The 26,582-nt window shown below is 38.3% G+C and overlaps 1 protein-coding gene across 2 annotated transcripts; it reads right to left on the bottom strand.

Annotated features, from left to right (window-relative positions):
• Nucleotides 1-1,085: 1,085 nt before the first annotated feature.
• ZNF326 (zinc finger protein 326) lies at nucleotides 1,086-24,708 on the bottom strand. 2 transcript variants are annotated; one of them, XM_066325185.1, is made up of 13 exons: nucleotides 24,570-24,708; nucleotides 24,021-24,095; nucleotides 18,071-18,191; nucleotides 15,630-16,035; nucleotides 12,767-12,965; nucleotides 11,002-11,036; nucleotides 10,051-10,138; nucleotides 7,725-7,839; nucleotides 6,526-6,673; nucleotides 6,119-6,218; nucleotides 4,923-5,053; nucleotides 3,892-3,987; nucleotides 1,086-1,889 (listed from the first exon to the last, which is right to left on the bottom strand). In XM_066325185.1, exons 1-13 carry the CDS (start codon nucleotides 24,583-24,585, stop codon nucleotides 1,740-1,742), a joined length of 1,680 nt encoding a protein of 559 aa, XP_066181282.1. In that variant the 5' UTR covers nucleotides 24,586-24,708; the 3' UTR covers nucleotides 1,086-1,739. The 2 variants fall into 2 exon arrangements, with proteins under 2 accessions (XP_066181282.1, XP_066181283.1); XM_066325186.1 differs by lacking the exon at nucleotides 24,021-24,095 and having other exon boundaries at nucleotides 24,570-24,705.
• Between the last annotated feature and the right edge of the window lie 1,874 nt (nucleotides 24,709-26,582).

The raw sequence follows: 26,582 nt of genomic DNA, 5'->3' as shown, positions 1-26,582 counted from the left end.
AAGGGCCTCCACAAATTCTCATGCTAAAACTCTAACCGGTTTCAAGAACACTGATACAGTTCCTGTTAAATTGTCTGGAAAGAGATTGCAAAGATACATCTTTCTCTTTTAAGGCAAGAGACCTACAAGTAGAACATTAGTTGAATGACCAGTTTTTAAGGCAGAAGGGGAGATTAAACCTTAAAAGTAATGCAAATATGACTCTTGATCCTAGCCTTAACATGGAGAATAGTATTTAGAGATCAAGAAGAGCTGCAAGCTTAATACATCTTCCTATCAATCCATGCCAACTTCTGGTTCCAAGCTGATATTCACAGGCACAACTATCTAGTTTACATTATGCTGATGTTTTAGATATAAAAATTGTAAAGCCATAAGCAAGAGGTCAAGACACCAAACTCTGTTTCCTGTCTTTCTTCACTGTTTTGCCCTATTTTCTACTCTCCAAGCTACACAAAAGGCAACAGCTAAATGACTGCAATACACAGCATTCTTAGTTGACTGCTATTAGGACTTCAGGTGGCCTAATATCTGAATCAAGTATTCCTCCATAATACTTGCACACCTTCCTCAATTCAAAAATAGCTCACTGAAAAAGCAAATTGGTTTGCAGGTAAAGTTACAAGTATTTATATATATAAAGCATTAGAAGTATTTACCACCTCTACACAGCAATGACTACACATTATCACAAGCGCTCTCCGAAAGAAATGTGCAACTTCACATTAAAGACGCGATTTTGAAAAAAAAAAAAATCCCTGTAACCATCAGAGATTGTGGTACTTGTGTCAAGTTAACTTATTTGGGGAAAAAAAGGTGTAAGTTACTTCACTGCACTTAGAAACAGTCAAATCAGACATTTTCAGCTCTCCTTAGTCAAAAGCTACATTAGCAGGATCTGTAGAAAAAACACAGGTGTACTTGAAATTTCTAAGATAGACAAGAGTGCAGCAAATATAAACACACAGAAAGCAGGCTGCCCCCAGGCACCCTGTGGGGGCTCAACTACTTACCTGTCCTGGTAGGTGGAGTCTGAATACATCAAAACTCAGCAATAAATGAGTCACTTAAAATGCAACTACAAATTTAAATGATAGTATCAATCAAGATTTAATTTGAAACCAGTTTAGTAGTCAGCAAGGGGAAATTTTTGAAATACTTAAACTACAGACACTTTAAACAGTAATATTTCTTAAGTATTTTATAGCTACAAACTGGTACATCTTTCCACAAAAAGCTACAGGCATATTATAAACACATACTCTATTATACAGAGTGCAATGCAGTCCCCCAAACAGCCACACTCAACAGCACAATTTCTGAAGTTACTTATCCTGTACTATGAGGTAAATATTTATAAGCTTACACCATAAAGCTTTTAAAATATTTACGCCACAGACCTGCCTTCCTTTTCAACTGATTGTAGACCAGAGGTTATATCCAACTTTCAGTACACACACCAAAAAAATAGGATGCTTAAAAAAATATACAACACAATGTTCTGATCAGCTTTAACAGTCAGTTTTCTATAAAAAGCTCAACTAAAATAGTCTTAATTTCTTTCTAAACGAAATCAGAAACACAGAGGAATTATATAAACAAGTTCTCCATGGAATGGAATGCATGCATATGGTGGGGAATCTTCAGATCCATCTGAGACTATCAAAAAGTCTGAGCCACTTTTGAGCAGAATTACAAAGCTGGTTTGCCCCCACTAATGTATTGTTATTTTCTTGCACTTAGTTATCTTCAGTGTGGTCTAAAGTGAAGTCAGTTTGTTCTTCAGCTTCTTCCTCCTCTTCCTCACCCTCAGCTTGCTCCTCAGCTTTGTCTTCTTCCTCCGTTTGCTGCTCCTGAGCCTGATCATTAATTTCAAAAGGATTTTCACCCTGAAGTAGAAGATTGAAAATAAACACTGATGTTTACTTCAAATACAAAATAATACCATTTCAGTGAATGAAAGGGGCGGCCACTAAAAAAATGCTACATTATTTTATACAACTTTTTAGTAATTCTGGATTTTTTGCAAGAAAATCAAAACAAGTTGTATTTAAAACCAGCAATGCCACATCTTTACGCACATGGGCAACTGGAATCCCAACAAACTCTTCCAGCAAAAGTGGAAATGGCATGGAGAAAATGTATACTAAACACAGATTTCACTTCAACATCTAGAAATTGAAATAACATGCTTAAGTTACAACACACTTTAATTAAGAACTACAGCTGCTTCCTTTTACTCCCCAATTAAAACCAAATTGGAACACAAGGGTTTTGTTCTGCTTTTCCTTATTTAACAGTCCTCCTGCACTCTGAAAATTTCTATGAAAAAAGGTACACTTCTCAAAAAATGAAATAGAAATCTAGAAATTATTACATTGACTAGCCTGAAATTCATTCCATTGTCAACCTAAAAAAGTTGTCGACTGAAAAATTAGAGAACTATAAAAATATTCAGCAAATGCCACGAAACAAAAACTTGGTTTCAGCATTATTCTAAAAATCAAGCAAATTTTAAATTCAGATTCAGATTTAACCCAAAGAAAGCAGAATTGAGACCATGTTATAGCAAAGATTTCACACTCTCCTGGAAGACTGCAGGTTCTGAATACATGAGTGCTCTGCTCCATCACATGCTGTGAAAGAAAACTGAACTACTTCTGTCTGCAGTTCATTATACATTTGAATAAGGATGAAAGGGATCTGCATAATCAGGAGCCAGATACACCTCACTGAGCAGGTCCTCGTTAAAGTGTCTTAAGCTCAGTCCACCACAGGAAATACCAGTGCTAGTCATTCTGAAAACATCAGTGGTCTCCTTGTAAAGGCAAACTTTCCGCAGTTTTTGAGCTGAAGAATGGCAAATTTCCATTCTCCCTTTTACCAGTCTCCCGCTAGGGGGCTGTATTGGACAAAGCAGAACAGGCATAAGGAAATGGGAAGAGGTGGCTGGAAATACTGGCAGATATTCCAGGCTCTGGTATCTGGCCATTTGCAACCTTTCCTTAACAGATATACAAGAGTTGTCTGAAACTGATTCACATACCCATCCATACATACGCAATTTTTCAGGACACAACTAGTTTGATATTTTAAATCACAATTAACTTGGCCACTGGCTCATACCTTGCCATATATCTAAAAGACAATATTGCTTTGTCTGAAAGAGTCTTACTGTTATGGCACAGGCAGAATCATAAACCAATTAAAGGTAATCCAGAAATAGCTAAGAACAGTATTACATAGTAATTTAGCACAGTAAGTGGCCCAGCAGAAAAAAACCCTTCCATTTTGCTATAATGAATTCACCTGTTTCTCAGGAGAGAACACTTATCTACAACATAGGCTGCCATACCTTTTAAATTCTCTGATCTCATCAACTACTGTTGTAAGCTTTTGTTTTTGTCACATACCCTAAAAATTCTACAGAATAAAAAGTAGCTGAGTAGTATGCACACTACTCAGTACAAACTCACACGGTGGAGGTTTTGCTTCTAAATGTAAAGATGGAGTAATTTGTGTTTTGTGCTCTGCAGTTAACATTACATACAGAGCTAAAGACACCGTTGATGTTTGCCTCAAGTTTGTTTGGTTGTGGGTTTTTTTTTTTTTTTTGTTTGGTTGGTTTTTTTTGGTTTTTTTTGTTTTAATTAGAGCATCCAGTTAAAAACTGCCTAAATGCAAGTTTTAAATTACAACTAAAAGCTGGTGGATCTGAAGGTGGTAACCTTTGCTGCAGAATAATTTATCTGAGACAATGATTTTTGACTGGCAGAACACATTAAAAGTATATTCCATCAATGAGCTATCTAAAAGACAGAACACTGTGGTTAAACTCTACCAACATGGAGAAAATTGCAAACAATTATTTTCTTTCCATTTACATCTTACCTTCACATACAGCTCATATCGTGCCTTGACTATAGGATTATTCAAGATGCTGGTGGCAGTAAGAACACTCTCCCTTTTTATTTGTTCTCTGTAGGCCTAGGAAACAAATTTGACAGTGAATAATTATCACATTCCTATTACAACTGTCACATGAATTTGAATTCATGGTCAACTCCCGTAAAAAAAAAAAAAAATGAACATATTACAGCATTAAATGCTTGTTCTTAATACTCAAGTCGAAACCACATAAACCTAACCAATTAGGTTTAGTAGTGTTTATAGCTTGCTGCTTTAGCTTGATCAAAAGATGTGTCTTGCTTATATAACAGACTACAACCAGTTACCTGTTCTCATCTACAGATGACACTCAGGCTTCTCCATCACAGCCTAACATATTGTTGAAGATGATCCTGGTCATTTTCAGGGTCCTTTCCAACTCAAAACCTTCTATGACATTCCACAATGACAGAAGTCCATATATAAACAAAACGTAACCTCGGTAATCTTGCTTACTATTATGCTCATGCAACTCTTTCAACCATTCTAGCAGCCCTGAAGTTTAGCATTATAAATTTTAACTGGGGCAAATACAATGTGACTGCTAATTCTAAACTGCTCTCAGCTGTATTCAAATTAAAAAGATAATCGCCATCAAAAGAGACAGTAAGTTTATCTTGCTAGAAACACGTTTTATTTTTCAATCTGAATAACAAAATGTTTTCAATACTTAAACTGCGTAAAGCAAATTCTCATCAAACGAAGAAGTCATTTCTAGTAACTTTCTCACTATTTTCTACTGGCAGCTATTAAGCACACCAATATTTAATTAATTGGTGTGATTAAGTGCTGACTACTTCTTGAGGTGTTTAACTTACAAAGTGCTGTAAGGACATTACAGCTTCTAGAGAACAAGCCACAACAACAAGAACTTAGAAATCACTTGCACCAAGAACTGTCAACATTTTTCACCTACTATTAGATTATGCTTGGGGTTTTTTTTTGGTTTTTGTTAGTAATATGTCATATCTTACTTGTTTTCCTTTTGTGTGATCGGGAGATTTTAAGTGTTGCTGAACAGAACTGTGCAATGCAGGAACATAGACACTGCAAGCACTGCAGTGAACAGTCTCAACTTTCATCATATGGTCATCAGCTGTAACCCCTGCCAAAAGAGATGCAATAAATCATTAACACAAATTCAAAATTAGGCTCTTTGAGAGCAATATTGGAAGAGGATATTTTTCACTTCAATACTCCAACTTCACCTCTTCACAGACTACACAAAAGCCAGGCAAAGTATAAAAAAATGGTATCTGTGTTGAATCAACAACAACCAATACCCTTAAAAATACACATTTTGATTCAGCAAACAAAGCTTGACTGAAATAATTGCACTTTACCCCTTATAATAACTAATCTACTTCCTTGCCCTCCCTCATCATCAGGAAAAAGCACATGAATCCAACTCGTCTTGCAATTTTAAATACTAGCTTGGTAACAAAACCTTGTCATCACAAAGGAAAACAGGCCCTCCAGTACTTAAGAAAAGTCAAAAAAGAACTTGTGGGATTGTTAAGATGTTGCCTATATCCATTTTTAAGTAGCCTTTAGTATTTAAGTTCAAATTAAGGTAATACTGAAATAAGAGTTATTGCCTAAAATAAGGGTACTCAAAGATATCTCCTCTGGTTGCAGCCCATATTCTGAAATCCCTCAAGCAAAGAATGGCAGAGCAAGGCAGGGACACATGAAATGCTCCAGAAAACTGACTGTAGGGCAGCCAAGGGGAAAAAAATCCCAGGCTGAGATGCATCTTGAGTAATCAAAAAATCTTGAACTCCTCCTTTTGTCACTGTCCCTCCAAAGCACAGCAAGTCTCCTATTTACACTTTTTCAAATCCTTGTCATAATATTTGACCACTGTCAACTCACTACTTTATTACACTCTCTTTCAAACTACTGCATCCACATGTTGTCACTCCTCACACCTTTTACTGAATGAGACTGTGGCAAAGCCCACAGAACTGTTTATCAAGTACCCAGCACGATGCAAACAAACAAGGTTTGCTATCTCCTGCTGTGCTTACTTTCCACACTGTATCAGAAATGAAGCAAGGAATCTCAACCAGGTACAGAAAAGATGTAAAACTAACTGGTTTTATCCATTTTATCAAATTCAAAGAAGAATAAAAGGAGAAAAAGACCAGGAGAGGTCCACATAACTCACCTTCCATTATATCTTTTTCAGCAGCTTGGGAATTTTCTGTCTGGTTACTTGTTTGCTGCTTACGCATTGCCGTCTTCTTGAATTTATTCACCATACACTCCTACAGAGGGAAAAGCGTTGTAAATACCTATGATGTACAATTCCTTACATTCCAACATTAACCCAGATTTTTAAAATATAATTTACAACAGTAAACAATTGCTGCTACTTCTTAAGGCACTACTTTTAATGGTAAAAGAAACAGTACTTTAGACACTTTGAATTTGTTTCAACTTTTAGTAGTATGTGCTGCACCAAAAGTCATCTACAAAAGGATTAACCGTAAATTAACCATATTTTGAAAATAAATTATAAATAACTATATTCTCATGCAAAAGTATTATACAGATCAAAAACAGCTGTCTTACATGAAGAAATTCCATCACTACTTTGTCAAATTTGGTTTGCTTCTGTATATGATCCAATGTCTCCTGGTGAGCTGCACTCTCCAGATGTGACTCAATTTCTTTTTCTTCAAATGTTCGAAACTTGCAAAATGAGCAAGTAAATGCCATTCTATCAAGAGAAAAACATTAAATATTACTATTAAAACTCCCCAAAACTAACACACTTGACAAACCCAATCATAAAGGGAACAGGAAAAGCATTCTTTGAAGAAGCCTAAGTGAAAAAGAAATGGAAAAAAAAAAAAAAACCAACCCTGAAGTTATCCATTATAAAGGATAAGCACTACAAGAATCAAATATAAATCAGGCCACTATCAGAGTAACAAATAATCTATTCAGGAGACAAAAATTGCCAAAATCAGAAGCCAGGCATTTAAAAGCCACATTGTTCTGTCAGTTCATCTATTGTAGCTCTCTACTTCCTGTCACCTTTTGTAGAACATCTTATAGGCACAGAATCATAGCCCAGCTGGGCAATGTATTCCTAATTATAAGTAATCAGAATAATTCATTTAAAGCTCATTTTTCATACAAAAGCTGTATAATCTTTGTAAGAAAATATAAACTCCTCAGTAAAATGAGGAAAAGTCACTAATCACTAGCCAGGATCATATACTGCACTGACATTGAACAGTCTTGTACAGTGCAGCCACTGGGTAAGTCTAAGAGAGCTACAAACCTATGTACTTATTTTTGCTAGGAAACAGTTGACCACAGAGATATATATATATACACACACATAAAACCAGAATAAAATCAGTTTCTAACTGCTTTCTAAGTCAACATGAGCATATACTTCAAAAGCAGTACCATTCCAATCTGCTTTTTAAGTGTGCACTGATGCACTTGTGGTGGAGAAGGGCTTAGTAAAATGTGGATTTTCTGATATAACAGTAATCCAATGAAACACTCAGTCTTCTAAGCCACTGAATCTGAGTTTTGGCTCTGTGGGATTTTTTTCTTTATTTGGGTTTGCTTTTGCTGGGAAGCAGGGGAAGTTGATGGGTGTGGAAGGGGGTGGAGTTTTTTCCCCTCATTTCTTTCTTAAATTTTATTTTACTAAAATCAATCCAAAGGAAAAAAAAAAAAAAAGAGTGTTCTGTGAGAGGCATGAGGGGCAAGAAAAACACTGTACACAACACAGAAGTTCCAGCACCAACCTGTATCCATCGCCGTATTTTTCACTGTTTTTCTCCCTTCTACGCCTTTGCTTCTCTCTTCTTGCCTCAATCCGCCGCTTTTCTTCTTCCTCACTTTTAACTTCTCCTTTGCCATCTTAACATACAATTGTAGGATTAAAAAACAAATCCAAAACAAAGAACAGCAGAAGTACCTGTCTTCTCTGTCTCCTCCACAAACGCTTCAAAATGCAGAGAAAGATCCTGTATCAACATGGCTCGATGGCTTTCTTAAATACTCTGGAAGTTTTGCTTTGCTTTCCTCCTCTAAAGACAACCAATTTAAACACTTGCTTTCAACTTACACTCTTAAGGGCTTACACTCTGGTTTACAGTCTTAAAAGAAACTCAGAGTTAAAGCAACTCCTTCCTTGTTGTCCCTAGTTATTAAAGTGCCTCTTCAAGTAAAAGACCAGAAAAAGGTAACTGGAAATGGATGGGGGAAAAAAAGATTGTTTTTTAAATTATCCCATGTTTTTAGAGCGCCACTGCTACAGTCCCCTTACATAAAAGGAAACTATCTAAAGGCCATCTTTTCTCTCTACTGAGAAGGCAGCTCCCAAAACTGAAAGCAAAGGTTCTCATAAAGGCGACAAGACAGTGTTGCTTCAAAGCACATAAACTGAAATTCAACAACTTTATTATTTTTCCCCACTAGACTTCACTTGGTTTCACAGAAAAATATTCCAAAGAAATAAACCAATTAATGCAGGCAGGGAGAGGGAGAGACAAGGACAGACGGATTCACCACAAAACAAAAAACCCAACCAAACCTTCAGAGATGAACTTGATTCAAATACCACTTGACACAGAAGTGAAAGTGTGAATAAATACATGAATAAAATTAGTAGCTCTACAACATTTAAGGCTTCCAAGGACACTGACTTTTTCATTAAGTGCACCTATGTTTGTATCTCCTATATCTGCTTTAGTAGTCTATGAACAAAGGGAAACAATTAGAATAGTATTCAGTGGGTAGTTTTAGACCAGACAAAAAGAGGATCACTTTGTTTTCTTTTACAGTTCAACCTTAGAAGAGGTCAGCCTCCAGGAAATCTACCTCCATCAAAGCAGCAACAGAAAGGAACATACAACAGCATCATGCACAAGCACCAAGACTGCAAAACATTCTGTGGATCGAGAAGTGTCACTGAATACTGAAAACGTCTTCACAACTAACAGCTCCTGATTAACCCAAGGTTTATAAATTTGTAGCAAAGAGTTTCAAAATTTAATGTGATCCACAGAGGAGAAAAACTCGCGTCCATGAGACTATTTTTTAAAAAAATCGAATTGAAAACAAAAAACCACCTACCTACCCACAGAGGCAAATCCCATACTGATCTCAGGATTTAAATTTCATTTAGTGCATTACCACCAACCCTGGAAATATGCAAAGGATCACTTGTTTTACTGCTGTAAAAATCGTCTGGTATGATATTCTGTGGCATGAAACAGCCTCTATTTTGACCCTCAAGCTCACAAAATTGAAGTGTCTCTCTTGTTAGAAGCTGGGAAATGGAGACCTGAATCTATATATAAACTAAAAACTCCCTCTTTCCTTCAGTGCACTTCTGAAAACTTTTTAAAACAAAAAGAAACTCACACAATTTAGAAATATTTACTATTACTTCAAGAAAAGAAACACTCATTTGCTGCAAATTTCCAGCCCTCCTTGTCATCAAATGAGACTATGATACATGCAATAGGGCAGCACACAAGGAAAGGGGCACTAAAAGTAATTTCAGCTTTGTCACTGGATTTCTTTTCCTGTGCCTGGAATCACTACAGCTAATAAACACTTGAACTGCTTCACTAAGACTGTACATGACACAGATACTGCATTCCTGACAGCAGCTCCAAGCTCTCCAAGATAACTGAATCCACTTTATTAAAAGTGACTCACCTAGGGTTTAAGGGGTTAATCAGCTAGTGGGATAAATAATAGGATATGGGTGAGGAACCAGTGGGATGAACAACATTCAAGCAATGGAATGGTAGCAAGTATAGAAAACCACAATTTTTTTTTTCTTCACAAAAATTAAATAAAAAAGGCAAACAACAACATATGAAACAGTTTGAGAGCAGAGACACAAGTGAGCATGAAAAACCAACCAAGCAATAGACAGATGTTACAAACAATATTTCTACAGCTTAGATTTTTTTTAAACCCTTCAAACAAAAAAAGGAAGCAATGCTACCAAATAACTATTAGAGGTCATAAATACAGGCTTACAAAATGTAGTCTCTCATAGTCTCAGCAACAGAATATCTACAATACCTTACCTGACAAAAGAAACTGACTTACCTCCAAAAGTCTGATATCCAAGATCATAAGCATCTCTTGTAAAGTCTTCGTATATAACAACTGCTCCACTTGTATCAACTTCAATTTCCTAATAAAGTCAAATCCATAAATTAAAAAACACATTCTAAATACAGAAAGGCATTTCTAATGATCTGTTACTTGGTATTTTTTAAATACGACAATGAAAGAAAGTGAATTTAGTATCCTCTTGAACTTGGTGTACAAATAGTTCTACCTCTGCATTTCTTCTAATGTCTTGAAGCCTCAGTGAATTATTTTCACAATCAAAACTGGGTTTTATAGAAATATTTTGACTTCTAATACAGACTTTTACTTAGTTGAGAAGGTGTTAATACCCTTACTCAAAAAGAAGGGAAATGACATTCCAGTCCTGCAACATTAAACCAGGATATATATACACACACCCTTAGCTTACTAGTAACATTCTTACATAGTGTTGCAACTGATCTGCCTGAAACTAATCTTCCTCCCCTATCAGAGAACATCTCTTAACACTGATCCTTTTTTTATTTACCCTCTCCCCTTGATGTGCCTTATGTCTTAGCCATTTCTCCTCACTTCTGTTTAGTGATCTCCCTTGCACCCACCCAAGCAGATCACAGCTGCATGAGCTCAGGCTGTCTACCTCTGGCAACATGAGAAGCATTCATATGACAGCTCTCTTGGGCATTACAAAAACAGGTAGGGTCTACAAATACATTTTAAAATTCACTTTCCAGACTATGTGCACAAGCCACATCTTTCACTCAAAATCAACTGCCACCAAAATAAGACAATTTTAGATAAAATGAAAAAAACCCAAAATCATGTTCAGAAAGACTTATCTAGTTTAATGTTCAATTTGATAACTCTAGCTTAAGAGTTGTCTTAAGGTATACTATGCAAACTTCTCAAATAATCAAAACATTTTGCAGCTGTGGGAATCTTTACCTCTACAGTAGAATCCTGGTAAGATGTCTTCGTGTCTATTAATATAAAATGAGAAACAATTCAAAAGTGCTGTCACTGACAATTCATTTTAAGACAATAAAATATTCGGGAAATAAATCAACTTGTTATGCAGGGACAATTGTCTACATTTACAATTTATCACAGTTTAGTAATACTATTAAACATAAAATCAGTTATCCTTTGAAATATAGACCAAACACTTATAGAAAAAATCACTTATATCTAACTCCAAAAGAAGAATTTCAAGGCTGAAAGGACAATATAAATTTGAGATATATTTTCATTCATACAGTAGCTACTAACTGCATCACAGTTTCTGTTAGTTGTCACCCACTTTAATTTTCAGCTACATGATACTGTTTAGGCCTTTCAGTCCAGGTTTCAGTAATTGTGTTAAACTATTGAGCATTTTCTTTCCCCTAATCTCAGGGCTGCAGGAGAGGCTGCACTCCTGCAGGCACTATGTATTCCACTTCCTAAAGTAAACACCAATGTTAAGTATTGATCTTTGGATTGTGGAAATCAGTGAGGGGGATAATAAATTAGAAGCATTTTGTCTGAATATATCTTAGAAAGAAAAATGTACAAAAGTACTGAAAGAACTTGGATGTGCATTTTGGAGATCCTTTTTATCACATCAAAGCTGCCAAGACCACCAATAAAGTTCCCTACACAAAAGGCAGAGGAGTGTGTTCTACACAGCCAGCTCCTAGAATTTGTTCAGTACTCTTGACAAGGGAACAGTTATGTAATACACAGTAATGTAACCAGAATAACAAAATCAAAACCAGAATTTATGTCTTAAAGTCTCTGCCAAGTCTGTGCATTTGCCTTGCAAGCTATGAGGTACAGCAACTTTAAACAATTCTCACAGACCATTTGAAACCAAACTACATAAACCCCTGCAGATCAAAATTACTAGGAAATCACAGGCATAAAAACTACTATCTGCTGTACACATTGTTTACATATATAATACGCAAGTCTACATTCCCTCAAAGTGAGTAATTTATTCAAACATCACTAGCGATTTTTTTTCTCCAACTTTGACTGCAATATAAAAATTTATTATTACAGTTGTAGAATATCTTTATGGAAGCTAAAGAAAGCAAGCATCACTAATACAATTTGCAGTTTGTATTTATATTTTATCTAGCTCAATTACAGTTGTTCTTGCCATTACAGTACTTCATTTACAAGTGGGAGCATTCTCTTTCTGCCTCTCATAAATTATTCTGTGCCAGTTTTTGCCATTTTTTGCAGTTTCCCTCATTTTCCCTCTCCTCTTCACCCACGTCTTATATCTTTATTTTAACTGCATCACAGCTGATGCACCACTTTTCATATCCAAAGAATTTGGACAGCAGAGCCCAGGCTCACAAAAGGGCACATTTTAGTATTTGTCAGGCATTGTCTCTTCAGACAACCTGTGCTCTGACATTATTTTTAGTGGTGAAAATTTGCCTCCAGGATGTATTATCATGAGGTCTCAATGAGATAGTCTTCAATGGTACATATGTGAACACATCTAAATATTCCATATTATCTAGCAAATGATCTTTCCAGCAGGAAAGTCAGACATAAATTCCTAAAATCCACTGTGGACTACTTGAAAGGTAGAAAATGAAGAATTACAAAACAGCACATACAGCCCTCTATGTGAATATTAAAACTAAGTCATTTCTAATGAATAAAAAAAAAAAATCAGTAATTTCAACTTAAATTTTGACACTTTGCTACTTACTGGGTGATTTTTTCTGGCTTAGCTTCAAAATAGGCTTTGTCATTTTGGGTTTCTTGATAAATGTCCCACCAGGTTTGTTATATGGCTGTGGTATCATTTTTCTTTTTATGCCTCTTGCAGCAACTGCTGCAGGACTGGGTTTGTTATGATAGTCAACGACAATTCCAGGTCTGTGCATTCCGCCAAAGTCTCCCATAGGCTGAAAATTTGCAAAATCAAGAGGAAGGTATTAGTATATGAAAGCAATGTCAATACAACAACTACTTGGTACAACATGGCTGTGACCTTAACTAAAACCTGTGTTCTAGAGCAAAATGCAGGAGGAAACTTAAGCTCCTGGTCTGATGTTTGTTTGTGTAATGGCTTTGTGAGTGTTTGTCCAGTAGAACAAATACTTCTGTATAAACTGTGTTTCTGCTTATTCAGAACCATTGTCCAGGCAACGAACACATCTATCATATCTCAGCCTAACATCTTGGCTCCTCTCTTCAGATTCTCTAGATAATTAATTCCATCTCCCTCTGGGAAAAAAAAAACAAAAAAACCAGAGCTTAACAACTCAGTTTTCAACACCAATAAAGAAAAAAAGAATCTTTAAAAAAGAAAGCCTTCCTTGCCTTGCATCTTATGCAAAATGATATAGTACTGATCTGAAAACTGAGTCAAGGAGGTTGGCCAGTGTGGAATACTGATTAATTGAAGGAAGCCCATTCTTTCATTTATCTTTGCACAGAATTCAATAAAATCAGATTTTTTAAGTTGGGCCTGGAGAGAGTGACACAAAAACAATGCAGCAATAGGAATGAAAATTCCACTGAAAGACTAAAACCTTTCCACTATTTCTGAAATTATTTAGTCATTTGTGGACACTCGTATAGGAAAGTTACCTCCCTGAAGACATGGAAAAAATGAGTAATCTGAAGAGGGGAATTTAGGTAGCTGGAACATTTTTGAAAGTGTTAACATACTTCTTAATATTAACTTAATCACTGGATTAATACAGGGCAGAAGAGAGCCCACTGACTGGATGAGTGACTTGGATAAGCAGAAATATATGTCTTTCCATGAGAAGAGAACTAATATTACACTGTCAAAAGAACACAAAAATAACTTCAAAACGGTTACGAAAAGTATGACTTTTTAATAGCAGATTTCAAATGATAGACAGAATGTACCAAAACAGGCACTTTCCATAATCAGGAGTCCATGCCTAGGATCTCCATGTTAATTCATTTAGTTAAGATAGCTATAAACTACCGAGCATGTACATTTACATCAGACACAAATTTGACATGAAGTACACACTCGATAATTTCAAGTTTGGTTTTTTTTAAACAGACAATCTACCTATTAAAGGTGCAATGCATTTTACATATGGTAAGTAGTCTAGCCTGTACATTCTCCTTTATTACATAATAGACTAAAAAGATAAATTTCAAAAGCAAATTAAAAAAGAACTCTGTTGTAACTGCACAAAGCTTTCAGATCTAAATGAGTTCTGAAAGGATGGCATAAAGGCTTAAGAATGTAACACTTTCAGCTTCACAAGCAGAGAAATTAAGATTAGAATCTTCCGCTCATACCATGCTACATGCTAGCTAACAGAGCTAACAGCCATGTGCAAATCTGAGCTAAAAGTTGAATATGGCAACTACAATACTCAAGAATGCTGCAAAGTAGACTTTCTGGAACAAAACCACCACACAAGTTAGGCATATAAAAGACCCAGTAAAAAAATAATCTTCCTCTACACTTCAAGCTACAACAAGCTGTATAGTCTTTCCCAAAGAAATACAGCACACTCAGGAATTTTAAAAGGTAAATTACACCTAGAAGCACAGGCAGAAAGGTGTTTACTGAATATTTCGTGCTTAAAAAAAAACAAAGCTGGGATTATAAAACCAAGACAAAGGGACACCATCAACCTAAAGTTAGTATGTCTGTCAGGTTTAGGGTTTTTTTTTATTCTCTTCTGCTGTATTTTTTTGCCTTAGCTTACGTAACATCATGCATTACTACCTCAAACTGCAATCCACTATTTCACATACAGTTAATCATGCTGTTTCTTGGACATATACTTTTTACATCCTATACTGGAATGGAATCCACTGAGAGGCACTTAAGTCTTCAAAACGAATCAAAGTAAGAGGACTAGGCACACTGTGCAGAAATTAATTTCAGTTCTCTGAAAGGATCTGATTTCAAGTTGATGATGCCCCTTTAACCATGCTTTAATTCTGAGAAAGAATCACTGTAACTGCTAACCACTCACCTTTGCCACTTCCTCCCCATCACCCTTCCAGTAAACAAGTCAGAGTAAGAATTAAGTTTAAAAGACGACTTTATGTTTGACAAAACATGTACTCAGCATATTAAAGAATTAGCTAAACTTTTCCCTTTACATAAACCAAAAACTGCTCTAGAGTACACAACCTGGGTTTTATTTTTTGCTTATACATTGCACCTTTAACCTACTCAAAACTTCAAAATATTTGAATTCAGCTTTTACAATATTGGAAAACTTCCCCACCAGCAGCAGAGATGCTAGTGTTTACAAGGAAAAATGAAGTCCTTTTAATCCCTTTTAGACCAAACCTACTACTTTTATCTTCACCTTTCAAACAAAAGGAGAGATTTAACAAACCTTATCAACTAGTCTATTACTCATTACTTTCAGCAGAAAGAGGGACTGGGTTCTACTTGAAGACAGCTTCAAAGGGATAAACAACATTGTGAACCATGACAGTTTGCTTGGACAAAGCCCCCACACTGTACTGAACAGTGCATTGGTTTTAAAGCAGTGGTCTTGAAAGGGTTTAAAAGAGTGTCTAGTGAAAAGAATCTGAAAAGATTCTGTACTTACTCCTCGGCCTCGGCCTCTGCCTGTTGATGGTCCTCCAAAAGCATCATAGTTTCTGCTTCCAAATCCACTTTCAGGATAAGCAGGCGTTCCTCTCCCCCGAGAGCCTACAGGTGCAGGCTTCATATGGGGTGAAGAAAAACTGCTGTAGGAAGAGTAACTCTCTCTTCCTCTGTCCTCCATAAACCCAGGCCTCAATTTTGAACGGGAGTAAGGTGCTTCCCAGCTAGACCCGCCCTGGTTTCTACCTCCGAAAGAGTCAAGGCTATTCCGGTAGGAGCTGTCAAATCGACCACCATAACTACCTCCGAAGCGGCTTTGTTCGGGTTCATTATAACCATAGCCAGATCTGTACAGATCTCGCCCACCCAGAGAAGACCCGGAGTCGTAAGACTCATAAGGTCCAAACCTGGAAAAGTTGCACAGTGAGGAGAAAAAAAAGTAAGCTTACTAATGTTATACATTTCAAAAGACAAGTTATCAGTTGACATTTATCAACTAAAATCAATTTATTACTATACTGATCTGTACAGTTGTGTTATTGTTTAATCTTGATTAGGGCTGGGCAATTCACACTATGACCAGACAGAAAGCTATCTGAGCCATTTTTGCTACAAACAATTCTAAAGTTCAATATACCTGAACTTCGTTTACTTAAATTTTCAGCAACATTCATTTACTAAAACATTATTGGAGCCCAGCCCTAGTCTCATAAAAATAATCACCTGCAGACATTCAAAGCCTAGTCAAACTCCCTTCCTTCAAAATCACACCCTCACAGTCTAACAGTTAAACAGCAGTTAAGAGGCGGCTTAGATCTGAACTGAGGGGAAAAAAAATCTTTTGGTTTTTTTAGTGGTACAGTTTTGAGTTCCAAGTAGCCTCCAGTTCTCATTTTAAAGGAAAAATACACATGTTCTTCCCTTCACATTTGTTCTTTCTGGAATATTTTTTTTTTCCCTGTAAAATTCAGTCTCACAACGAAAAACGTTCATAGTCTTCAGTGTATCCAGCTTTCACTTGCAGACCATTAGGTCTAGCAACTCAAGATTCTGAAAGTCTCCCCAGTGCATGCACAGTGGACACAAAAGCAGTTCTTGGAATTTCAGAGTAAAGCAACAAGGAGCTAAAATCTTCAGCTACTTATCAAGAGTTTGTTTTGTCTGGGACATGGGCAGTGTCAGGCTCGGAATCAGTATCTGTAACTACTTGGAAGGGAAACACATTAGCGTCCCTGCAGGGTTATAACAGGGTGATTGAGCAGCTGGGAAAGACAATCCCTTAACTGACACAATACAACCTACAAGAGACTCAACTTACTAACTGTATCTACAGTAAACTGAATGCCTTCATTTTAAAATCTGTTCATCTCAGAAGACTCAAAGGTAGACAGAAAATGACACCAGAAAAAGTCCATGCATATTAGGTTACATAGCAAGAGACATTTTGGCGTTCACGTAGTCATTCAACTTCCATCATATGCAGATTACTATATGGTAGGTACAGCTCATTCCTGAATCTCTGCTCAGACTTTTAAATCAATGTTAATGTTCATTATGCAATAAGTTATGCTTAACTAAAATGCTTAATAGAACCAAGAAGCAAAACACAACACTTCTCCAGCCTCCCTGTTTAGTATTGTCCTTCCCCAGTGGCACCACAGTGACTACAGACAGGAACCACACAGTAATCTGGCAACAGCCAGACAAAAATTCAAGGGCGCACACAAGAAAACCATCAGATTATCTAAGTTCTAAGTTCTTCACATTTTATCTTCTCCAAGATAGAATCACTACTGTGAAAAGCATGCTTCTTTGAATACTAAATCAAATCAGCTGCTCCCTATTGTTTCTATCTGCAAGAGCAAACAGTATCCTAGCATTAAATACACAAAGACCACTGCATCAGAATTTTTAGTTTTAGACTAATCTATCTTATAAAGCAGCCAGAACATTCAAACAGTTTCAAGTGTAATCGGTACCTTCCAATGAAATAATCTGGACATGACTTTCAGATTCAATACCAAGATCACTTGAGCACTGCACAATTAAACCAAAGAACACATACCCTAAATGTTCCTTGAAAACGGAATGTTGATAGATTCAGTCTAAGACACTAAACCAATTAGGTCTAGTCTTATGTCAGAAATGGTGTGTCAGGCCAATCAGCTACAAATTGCTAGGCAATACTGAAAACCAAAACTTTTGCTATTTTCATTCAGACGCACTGTTTCACTGTCAAACTTTTCCACAAAATGCTGATTATTACAAGAATCTAGCACTTACACTTTAGCGTTTGCCAGTATTTATCAAACATGAAGACTCAGAACGAAAGTGTTCATACAAAATCATAACAACATGCCTCAGGAACACTTAAGTTAGAAGAATGATTTAAACTTAAATTGGATTTGATCAATTCTTGGGACAACTGAAGGATTATTTTACCTGTTACCACCACCACCACCTCCTCCACCTCCATGACTCTCCATCCCATAGGATTGGTTAAGGTAAGAGTCCATGGATCGTGGGCCACCATAGCCTCCATGACCATAATCCCGGTCCATGTCTAAAAAAAGAGCAGAAAAATGTTTATAAAGAAAGCAAGTGAGAATTCTTATTAAGTACTCTAGTTTAAATTCTTAAGTAAAAGGTTTACTCTTTGCCACGGTGCTTACAAACAAAATACAAAACTGACAGTTGCAAACCAACTTTGACACTGTGCTTAGAGAAGCCATGTGTCTTTGTCATCATCTGAGCACCTCTTGACTGGAATCAAGTACCTAATTTTTTCCAATAGCAGGTAACTAAGGATTATTGTTCCATCAGTGGGAATCATCATAAAGTAAGAGAATTAAACAAAGATACCTGACCTAGAATATGTCTGAAGCTGTAAAGAATTAAGACCACTTCCAACCCTGTAATAATACAAAGAGCTCACAGGCATCTGTTCTCCCTCTATCCAGTGCCCCAAGAAACCCTCACTCACATTGAGAGACCCTGGGTCAAGGTTATAAGCTGTCATGCTGCAGTGCAGGCTCTGTATTTAGGCTACAGTCAAACAAAACAATTCTCTGCCATCTAGCACAAACAAAAATCCACCCAAATCAGCACTGAGTTGCAGCTCACTAACTGTACTAAGATGCCAGCATTTCACAGCTGAACTGATGTCACTTCCTGGCATCTTGGGATCCTGTAATGAAGCCTGGCAAAAGAACCAACTTCCTCCTTAGGACTGGAAGGTCTATGGAAAAATTCTGGGCAAATAATCACTCAAATTCAAAGCACTAACACAATGCTGCAGATCTGCACAATGAGTATGATCCACTGTCCTCCTGTAACATACACAATCTGCGCTTCTCTGGCATTCTGGAGACCAAAACTGCTTCCCAGTACCAACCAACACCAAGCTTTGGGTAATACCAAGAAAACCTGGCAAGTTAAGACTCACAGAAAAAGTATCACAGAGAAGGAATACACAATGAACACAGGAAGGATAAAAATAAAACCAAGTAGCTGTTTACTCTGACAAGACAGAGTATTTAATAACATTTCAGTATCTTCACGTGTAAACCACTGACTTTTCCAGGACAATTAGCTCTCTTGAAGTCATAAGAAGTCGTCCTACTTAAAGAAATACAGCAACCTTCTGTGCATATCATTTCACAAAAATAACTGTAGTGCTGAAAATACACATATAAATTATATCCTGTTTGAACCTAGTTCTTGCTAGCACCAAGTCATTGTAATTTTCTTTCTTATATCTGTCAACAATGACAATTCTGCAATTTATTTTAGGCTGACTGTATCACTTTTACACAGATATTCTTAGCATGCCTGAACAGAGACTCCAACATATGGAGACCTGCTGCAGATTTTTATTCTAATGACCACAGGTACTTTCTCAAAAATTAAAGATGATACTTCTGGGAAAAGAAAAAAAAACTTCGAACATAGAAGTCACACTGTACCTTTTTATATTCTGAACATACAATAAATATTCAAAAATCAAAGCACAAAAAATCTTTTCAAAATACTAAGCAAGTAGCACCATCCATCATCAACTTAAATTGCAGAGTTACTGCAAAAACAAATGGATGAGGCTTCTAATAAAAGCATCTAATGTTCCACTCTGGTGTTTCTGAATGATCTGACACCTAACCCAGTACATTACCCTCAGGACTGTACACATAAAGATGCAGACCGGCAAAGAGAAAAGATAATCAAGAAAATAAACTCAGCTTCACAGAAATTAAGACTGACCATGGGATCATCTCATCTCAGTTCCAGGTTGTTAGGTTTTTTAATACAGCATAACTAATCAAAAGACACTGACATGCTGAAAGCACCCAATAATTTACCTTAGCTTGACCTGCTTGCTCCCTATTATCTACAGGCCCTAAGATAGCACAAAATCAATGAGCTTAAGAGTTGAGAACCGAATCAAGTCATCCAACAAGGAAAAAACATATCTGTCAGGATCCCTGCCACTGCAAGGCCAATTCTACTACAGCACAGGAAGTAGGGACCAGTTTTATGCATATTCCAACAGTCCAGTATTGGAAAAATACACAAAAACTTTCATGCGCAAAGAACTTTTTCAAAAATGGTTTAAAAATCATCATTTTGAAATATATTTTTAATCTAAAATTTTTAGCATGAAAGCAAACACTAAAATACAATTTACAATCAGAGGAAAACTTCTGACATCCACACTTGCTCAACACTCCTTACTCAGTTCATGTTCTCTAACATCATCAGTCTTGCTATAGGGCTGTGCCAGTCCCTAAATCCTCAAATCCCTGCCTTCAGGACATCACCACCACTTCCTCCTTAGCAATGAATAACTCAGTCATCCCTTTGCACACTCACTGCCCTGCATTTACCTGCATTATAATATACTCACGTTTGAAAATGGTTAACATGGGATACAAAAGGTACAAAGACATGAAGTGGGATGACAGTTTGAATGATCTACTGCAAGAAACTGAAAAGAGCAAATTTACAAATAACAAACTAATGAAGGATCCAAGTCGCTTTTCACAAAACAGACGTTCAAGTCCTGGAACTGAGTTACAAGTAGTAAGTTATTAAAAATTAACAAGGATTTAAGACAGAAATTGGATAAACCAACTGACAAGAAACATAAAGCATGTAAAGCACAGACTATAGCTGGCGAAGTCCTCAAGCTGCAAACCAGTGAAGGCATATAAACATACCAAAGGAAAACTTCTACTACTTGTTCCACGCCTCCAAACAGAGAGAGACATAGAGGATATTGGTGAGGTAGGACAGACCCTTTAGACCTGGTCTACTGAAGGTGACCTTATGATCTCCTTCCAACTACTTCATTAACTGTTCCACACTGCTGAGCAGGTAATCTATCCTTCCAATCACTGCCCTCCTGGCTCAGTCATCAGCTGCAAACTTTACCAAAGATGTCCAGATTTTATACCTCATGCCCAGAGCCTGACAAAGAAACTGCATTCAAACTAACAAGTACAGTATTTCTTCAGGTATTAAACTTTACTCTGGAACTATGTTCTCCAGACAGGCTTTATCCTAAAAAGCGGGAAACATACAAGACAAGACTAAATAGTCATTTAGATAAATGAAAATAAAAAGGACATTAGTATAGTAAGTGATTAAAAATTACTGTCACCACTACTAGAGATGTAGAGAAGTTGCCTGTCAGTGCAGACTAAATGAGAAATTGTTTCACATGCTAAGAGAACTTGTATTTAGGCACTAGAGAAAAAAACACGAGGAATTATATTCCAGTGTCTCAAACCAAAAATTCAAAAGAGTAGTAGTTCATTTAAGCTTAAACAGTAACTGCTTACCAAAGAAACATTTGAAAAAATACTGTATCAGTGTATCTATGAAAACTACAGAATTAAAAAGAAATTAAAAAACAGTGGTCCATATTTGCTCTTAAAGCTTAAAATGAGAAAGTGAATCTCTGAGATGAAGACATTATTATCAAAGCATTTGAAACAAAGAACTAATAAACAGAATTAATCAACAGAATTAATCAGATTTGGGCATCTGCAGCTTCTTGCAAAAACACCCTGTGGATGAATGAGCCACTGAACTTAAGTATGGAAATAAAAGAACTTGAAAAGTACTATCTGGTTTTTAATTTCTAGATGATACTTGATTACTTGTATTGGAAAGAGGGGAGAAGAGCTATGTCAAAGGTGAAAAAAATACTTTTAAAATAAAACCAGAATGGGATACTAAAACACAAGTTTAATTTGCAAATTAAAATGTTAATGTGTATGTATTTCTTCAGAATAATTTTAAAAAGCCTTATTTAGTGGAGAGATCATTTAAAATAGCTGCAAAATAATCTCAATAGCCAGTAAAGAAAAATCAAAATTTCCAAAGGAAAATAACTACAAAGTAAAAAACAGTAGATAAGACTCAGAATGTCTTGGTACAAAGAACTCCATTTAAAAGAAAAAGCTTTAGAGCAGAGAACATTGAAATCATATTCACAGCATAAAGACAAGAAATCATTTTAAACAGTGTGCTCCATGTGAAGCATAAGAAAAGGCTAAGAAAATGAGAAATGAGAAAGATCTTGCAAAATAAGTGATAAATTAAAAAAGCTAAATTTTGACTACCAGAAGCTTTAGGGTGTGCTGAGCAATAAGAAGCAGTATTTTATCAAGGCACATTATATTTTCATAACACCATGTCTAGACTGATAGGATCACACCCTTGTCATTACGCCACTTCCCCTTTCAAATTAAAAGGACAATAGTTGCAGTAACTAAAATATTAACATGGATATTTAATAATATTTTTGCTAATAATACTAACAATTTATTCTGAAGGGCATGCCAACTCTGAGCTCAAACTGAGCTGTCAGGAAGGAACAATGGTGCAATTATGAGAGTCATCAGACATACAACTAAAAGTGCTTCCCACTGGCTACAAGTTTCCAACAGAAGAACCTTGCCAAGAGCTCAAATGAAAACCAGGCAAAGATGAGAATTCCCATCATCTACCCTCTCTTGCCAGTCTTCTGAACCTCCACAAAACAGCCTTCAGCCTCCTGTACAGAACCTGGGTAAAACAATTTTTATGCATGCCTTGCTCATGTACATACAATATATAAACAGTCACGGTAACAGTTTCAAGCTGCACACATCATAACTAAACTCTCTTTAATAATTACAAATAATAGGAAGCTTAATTAACACAATGAAAACTATTATTACAGAGGAATAATATATGAATAATGAAAGGAACACTAATTGTACAATGCACATTTGATTAGTTACTTCCCCTACGATGAGTCTGGATTCACTTTAATATTCATGTCATCAGAGCTCAGAAAAGGAGGTTCTGCTTAACAGTTACAGGGAAAACTCCAATAAGATACTTAAACTACCACTTAAGAAAAACCTTTCATTCTAAAAATTAAATGGACATTTAGTTAGGAATCAATACAGAAGATGAAAACACAGGACAATATTTTAATTTATTTATTTACTATTTATTAATTTTACTATGCAGAAAGACAAAAGCAAAATAATATAACTGAAAAAAAAAGTTAAGACTCAAGAAATGTGTCACAAAAATTATTATATGCAATCAAAGATGCATCTGTAATCCAATGTGTTATTTCCATATAACAGCCAGCAAGAGGGTCAAGAGATCCAACAACAAGCACTTATTCGACAGGATCTGTAAATGAGGCTTGGATACAGTATCAGTAAAATTTTTATATTAAGATTCTTTTAATACTTGCTTGCATGTGGCAAGAGATATCAAAACATTTCTTGAGTCTTGTCTAAAGTCATAACCTTATTCATTTTAGAAAAGTATGTGCATTCCTTTTTTGTTTTATCTATATAGTATTTTTGACAGTGCAAAAACAAGAGGTAGCTTTTGGTGTTGACTTTGTATGTTTTTTCTATATTCCTTCCCAAGCTCTTAGTTAAAGTAAACTTTTTGGGGAAAAAAGTAAATAAAACTCAAGTAGTTACAGATTCTGGTTTTTATAAAAAAGGAAAATATTCTTTTTTTTCCAACAGAAGTACTAAGAATCAAATTCAGTACTCTGTAAGAATATACTGGTTTATGTAAAAAAAAAAAAAAAAAAAAAAAAAAGCATAATCTTAAGAAAAGTCTGTATTTCTACCCCACCCCCCCATCCCCACTCCTTTATCTTACAATTTTTCATTTGGAACGTGCGGGAGTTCATGTTGACATGCCCAAGACGAAAACCAAGTCTCACTCCCAGACAGTTACAACTTCAGCAAACAACATGAGCACTCAAACCATGTTACGCACTTTTAAAAACCCGTTGCCTTTTTTGTTTTTGTTAACACTGATTGCTCAGCCCCAACTCTTTTTACAGGTTAGACGTATTTATAGCTCATACCTGAGACTGACCCACTGGGCATGTTCACACCACAATGCATGGGGGTATCTGGGAATCTCCAATCTCTGTCTTCAGCTGGAGAGGATGGGTCAGTGAGAATGACTTAGTGCTTAGCAAGAGCTGGAGGGGAGAGACAGGGAGCCGCACCAAGAGGCGGCTCTCTCTCCTGTCGGATCGCCAGGCTCCTGACACGACCCCCTCAAAGAGCTCTCCCCGAGCTCCCCCCGGCTCTGCCCGCGCCCCCCGCCCGCCGCCGCCCCCTCGCCCCCCGCTCGCCCCGCGGAGCGCCGCCCCCGCCCGCACCCCGCGCCCGCCCGCGCCGCCCCCGGGGAGGGCCCTCCTCCCGCGCAGCCCTCCCGCCGCCGGCCGCCGCCGCAGCTCCCCCAGCCCGGCAGTGGCGGCGGGGGAGGAGGACGAGGACGTGGGTGAGGGGGGCTCCGTCCTGCGCGTAACAAAGCGGCCGCTGCCATTTTGAGGCACGGCCGGGCCCCACGGCGGCAGCGGTGGCGGCGGCCGGGCCCTGCCCTTGCGGCGGGGGCGCGCCCTCACCTTCCCCGTAGTCCATGGCGGCGGCGGCGGCGGGCGCTGCTGGCGGGAAGGTGGTGGCGGCGGCTCCGGCGGCTCCCAATGGCGCCTTTCACCACAACGAGGCGAGGCGGGACCCGCGCGCTGCACGCACTGCCACGGCGCGCGGCGATTGGCTCGGCCGCCGCGTCACGTGACCGCGCCGGCCAGGAGGGAGCGCGGGCCCGAGCCCGCCGCGCAAAGCGCCGCGCGCCGGGTCTGGCTCTCCTCGGTCACGAGGGTGGCTGCGCGGCGGCCATTTTGAGCCCTGGCAGCCGCCATTTTGTGTTCTGACGTCAGGCCCTGTCATGCCTGAAGTGGCTGCAGGACGAGGAGTGGCGAGACATCCACACCATCACCCTCCCACACACGCCCAGCGGGTCCTGGTGCACTGGCTCAGAATATACTCCCCTGAAGTCAGGCAGTGCCTGACGGGACTGAGCCCTCGGTGGCATGCTTGCAGCTGCACAACCCTGGGCGTGAGGTGCCCTGTCCACGGACCCTGCCAGTTCCGAGTGTGCCCTGCTGCTTTGTTACGCAAAACAAGTGGCTTTGCGAAATAAACCGTTTGTTTAAGAAACGCTCTTTGTGCTGCCTCCCTTTGATGGACCTAACAACAGCAGTTTACCTAAGGAAGAAATTCTTTACTGCATGGGTTATGAGACACTGGAACAGGCTGCCCAGAGCGGCTGTGGATGCCCGGTTTGGGTGACATCGCCCCTCGCAGTGTTCAAGGCCAGGCGGGATAAGGTTGAGCAACCTGGTCTAGTGGGAGGTGTTCCTTGCCCCTGAAGGGGGGGCGGGGGAGAGGGGGGTGGTAGTGTAGGGTTGGGACTAGATGATCTTTAAGATCTTTTACCGTTCCCTTAACATTCCGCGATTCAGTGATTCTGTGAGGCATCAGTCTCCAGACAAAGTATTTTGTGTGTTTAATAGCCTGCACTGAAATACTCAAAATGGCTGATGTTAAACACAGACTTCATTTGAGGTTAGTTGAAAGGTAACACTTTGGCTACTCTATGCAGCCAAAACATTTGAAGAAACAGACTTTGCCCAGACACATGATCATGGAAAAAATCCCCAACGGCCTGTCTGAAGAAGTTCACATGAGAGGTATGCCACGCCTTAAAAGTTTCTTAATGTTTTATACGACCCCGAAAGAAACAAAAAAGAAGAAGGAAAAACAAGAAGAAAAAATACATGAGATGGTAATGAGCATGTCTGGTACAGAAAACCTGGTGAAATGTCACTGAGGACAGGCTGTGGGTTAGCTTTCAGGCTGTATAAGTGGACAACGCCACTCTCTCATTGGAGTTTGATTTTCCCGAGGAATCAAGGCCTCCTGCAGTCTTGAGTGGCTACAACAGTTTCTCTCCATCTGAGAAGTAACAAAAGTTCCATTGCAGGCAACGTGACCGGAGTCGCCGAGGTGACCGATCTCGAGCCCGCGGCTGCCGGGCACAGTTCCGCCGGCCGGGCTCTGGGGGGCGGCAGAGGCGAGCGCATGAGCCCCGCGCCGGGGGAGCGCCGCCGGGCGGCCCCGCCAACGCGCCTACACCACGGGCATCCCCCGCCGAGGGAACCCTGCCTTCGCCTTCACCTCCGCCTTCTCGTCCAAAGATACCGTATGTTCGGCCAGAGCCATGGCTTCAAGGCGCAAACACCCCTCACACAGACCTGTCTGTGCACCCATCTCTCTACATATGCAGACCAGACAAGGGGTTTTGCACTGAACGTGAATCTCATTCAGGACATTTCCTGAATGTCCGGGGCTGTACATCTCATGTTTGCAACACTGCAACCTCTTTTCTGCGATCTTTTATGCTGTAATGGTCCAGCCTGATCTGCAGACTCGTGCTTGTGAGCAGGCACATGGACCAGCATCCCACAGCCCTAAAGCTCTGAAGGGAAGAAATCGTGCAGAATACATAATTTGTGATCAGTGCAGTTAAAATTTGTGATCAGTTTGTGATCGTTATTTAAAATAAAGAATTCAGG

Source organism: Sylvia atricapilla, chromosome 9, assembly GCF_009819655.1.
Source record: "Sylvia atricapilla isolate bSylAtr1 chromosome 9, bSylAtr1.pri, whole genome shotgun sequence".
NCBI lineage: Eukaryota > Metazoa > Chordata > Aves > Passeriformes > Sylviidae > Sylvia > Sylvia atricapilla.
Note: the sequence above shows the minus strand (reverse complement) of the source record. Positions and strands in the feature narration are given on the sequence as shown.

What these genes read in the sequence shown, in the direction of transcription:
- ZNF326 (XM_066325185.1), bottom strand. An exon ending in GGTGGTGGTGGTGGTAACAG is followed by an intron (nt 16,036 to 18,070) that starts GTAAAATAATCC and finishes CAACTTTTCCAG; the next exon opens with GTTTGGACCTTATGAGTCTT. An exon ending in GCAGAGGCCGAGGCCGAGGA is followed by an intron (nt 12,966 to 15,629) that starts GTAAGTACAGAA and finishes GCAAATTTTCAG; the next exon opens with CCTATGGGAGACTTTGGCGG.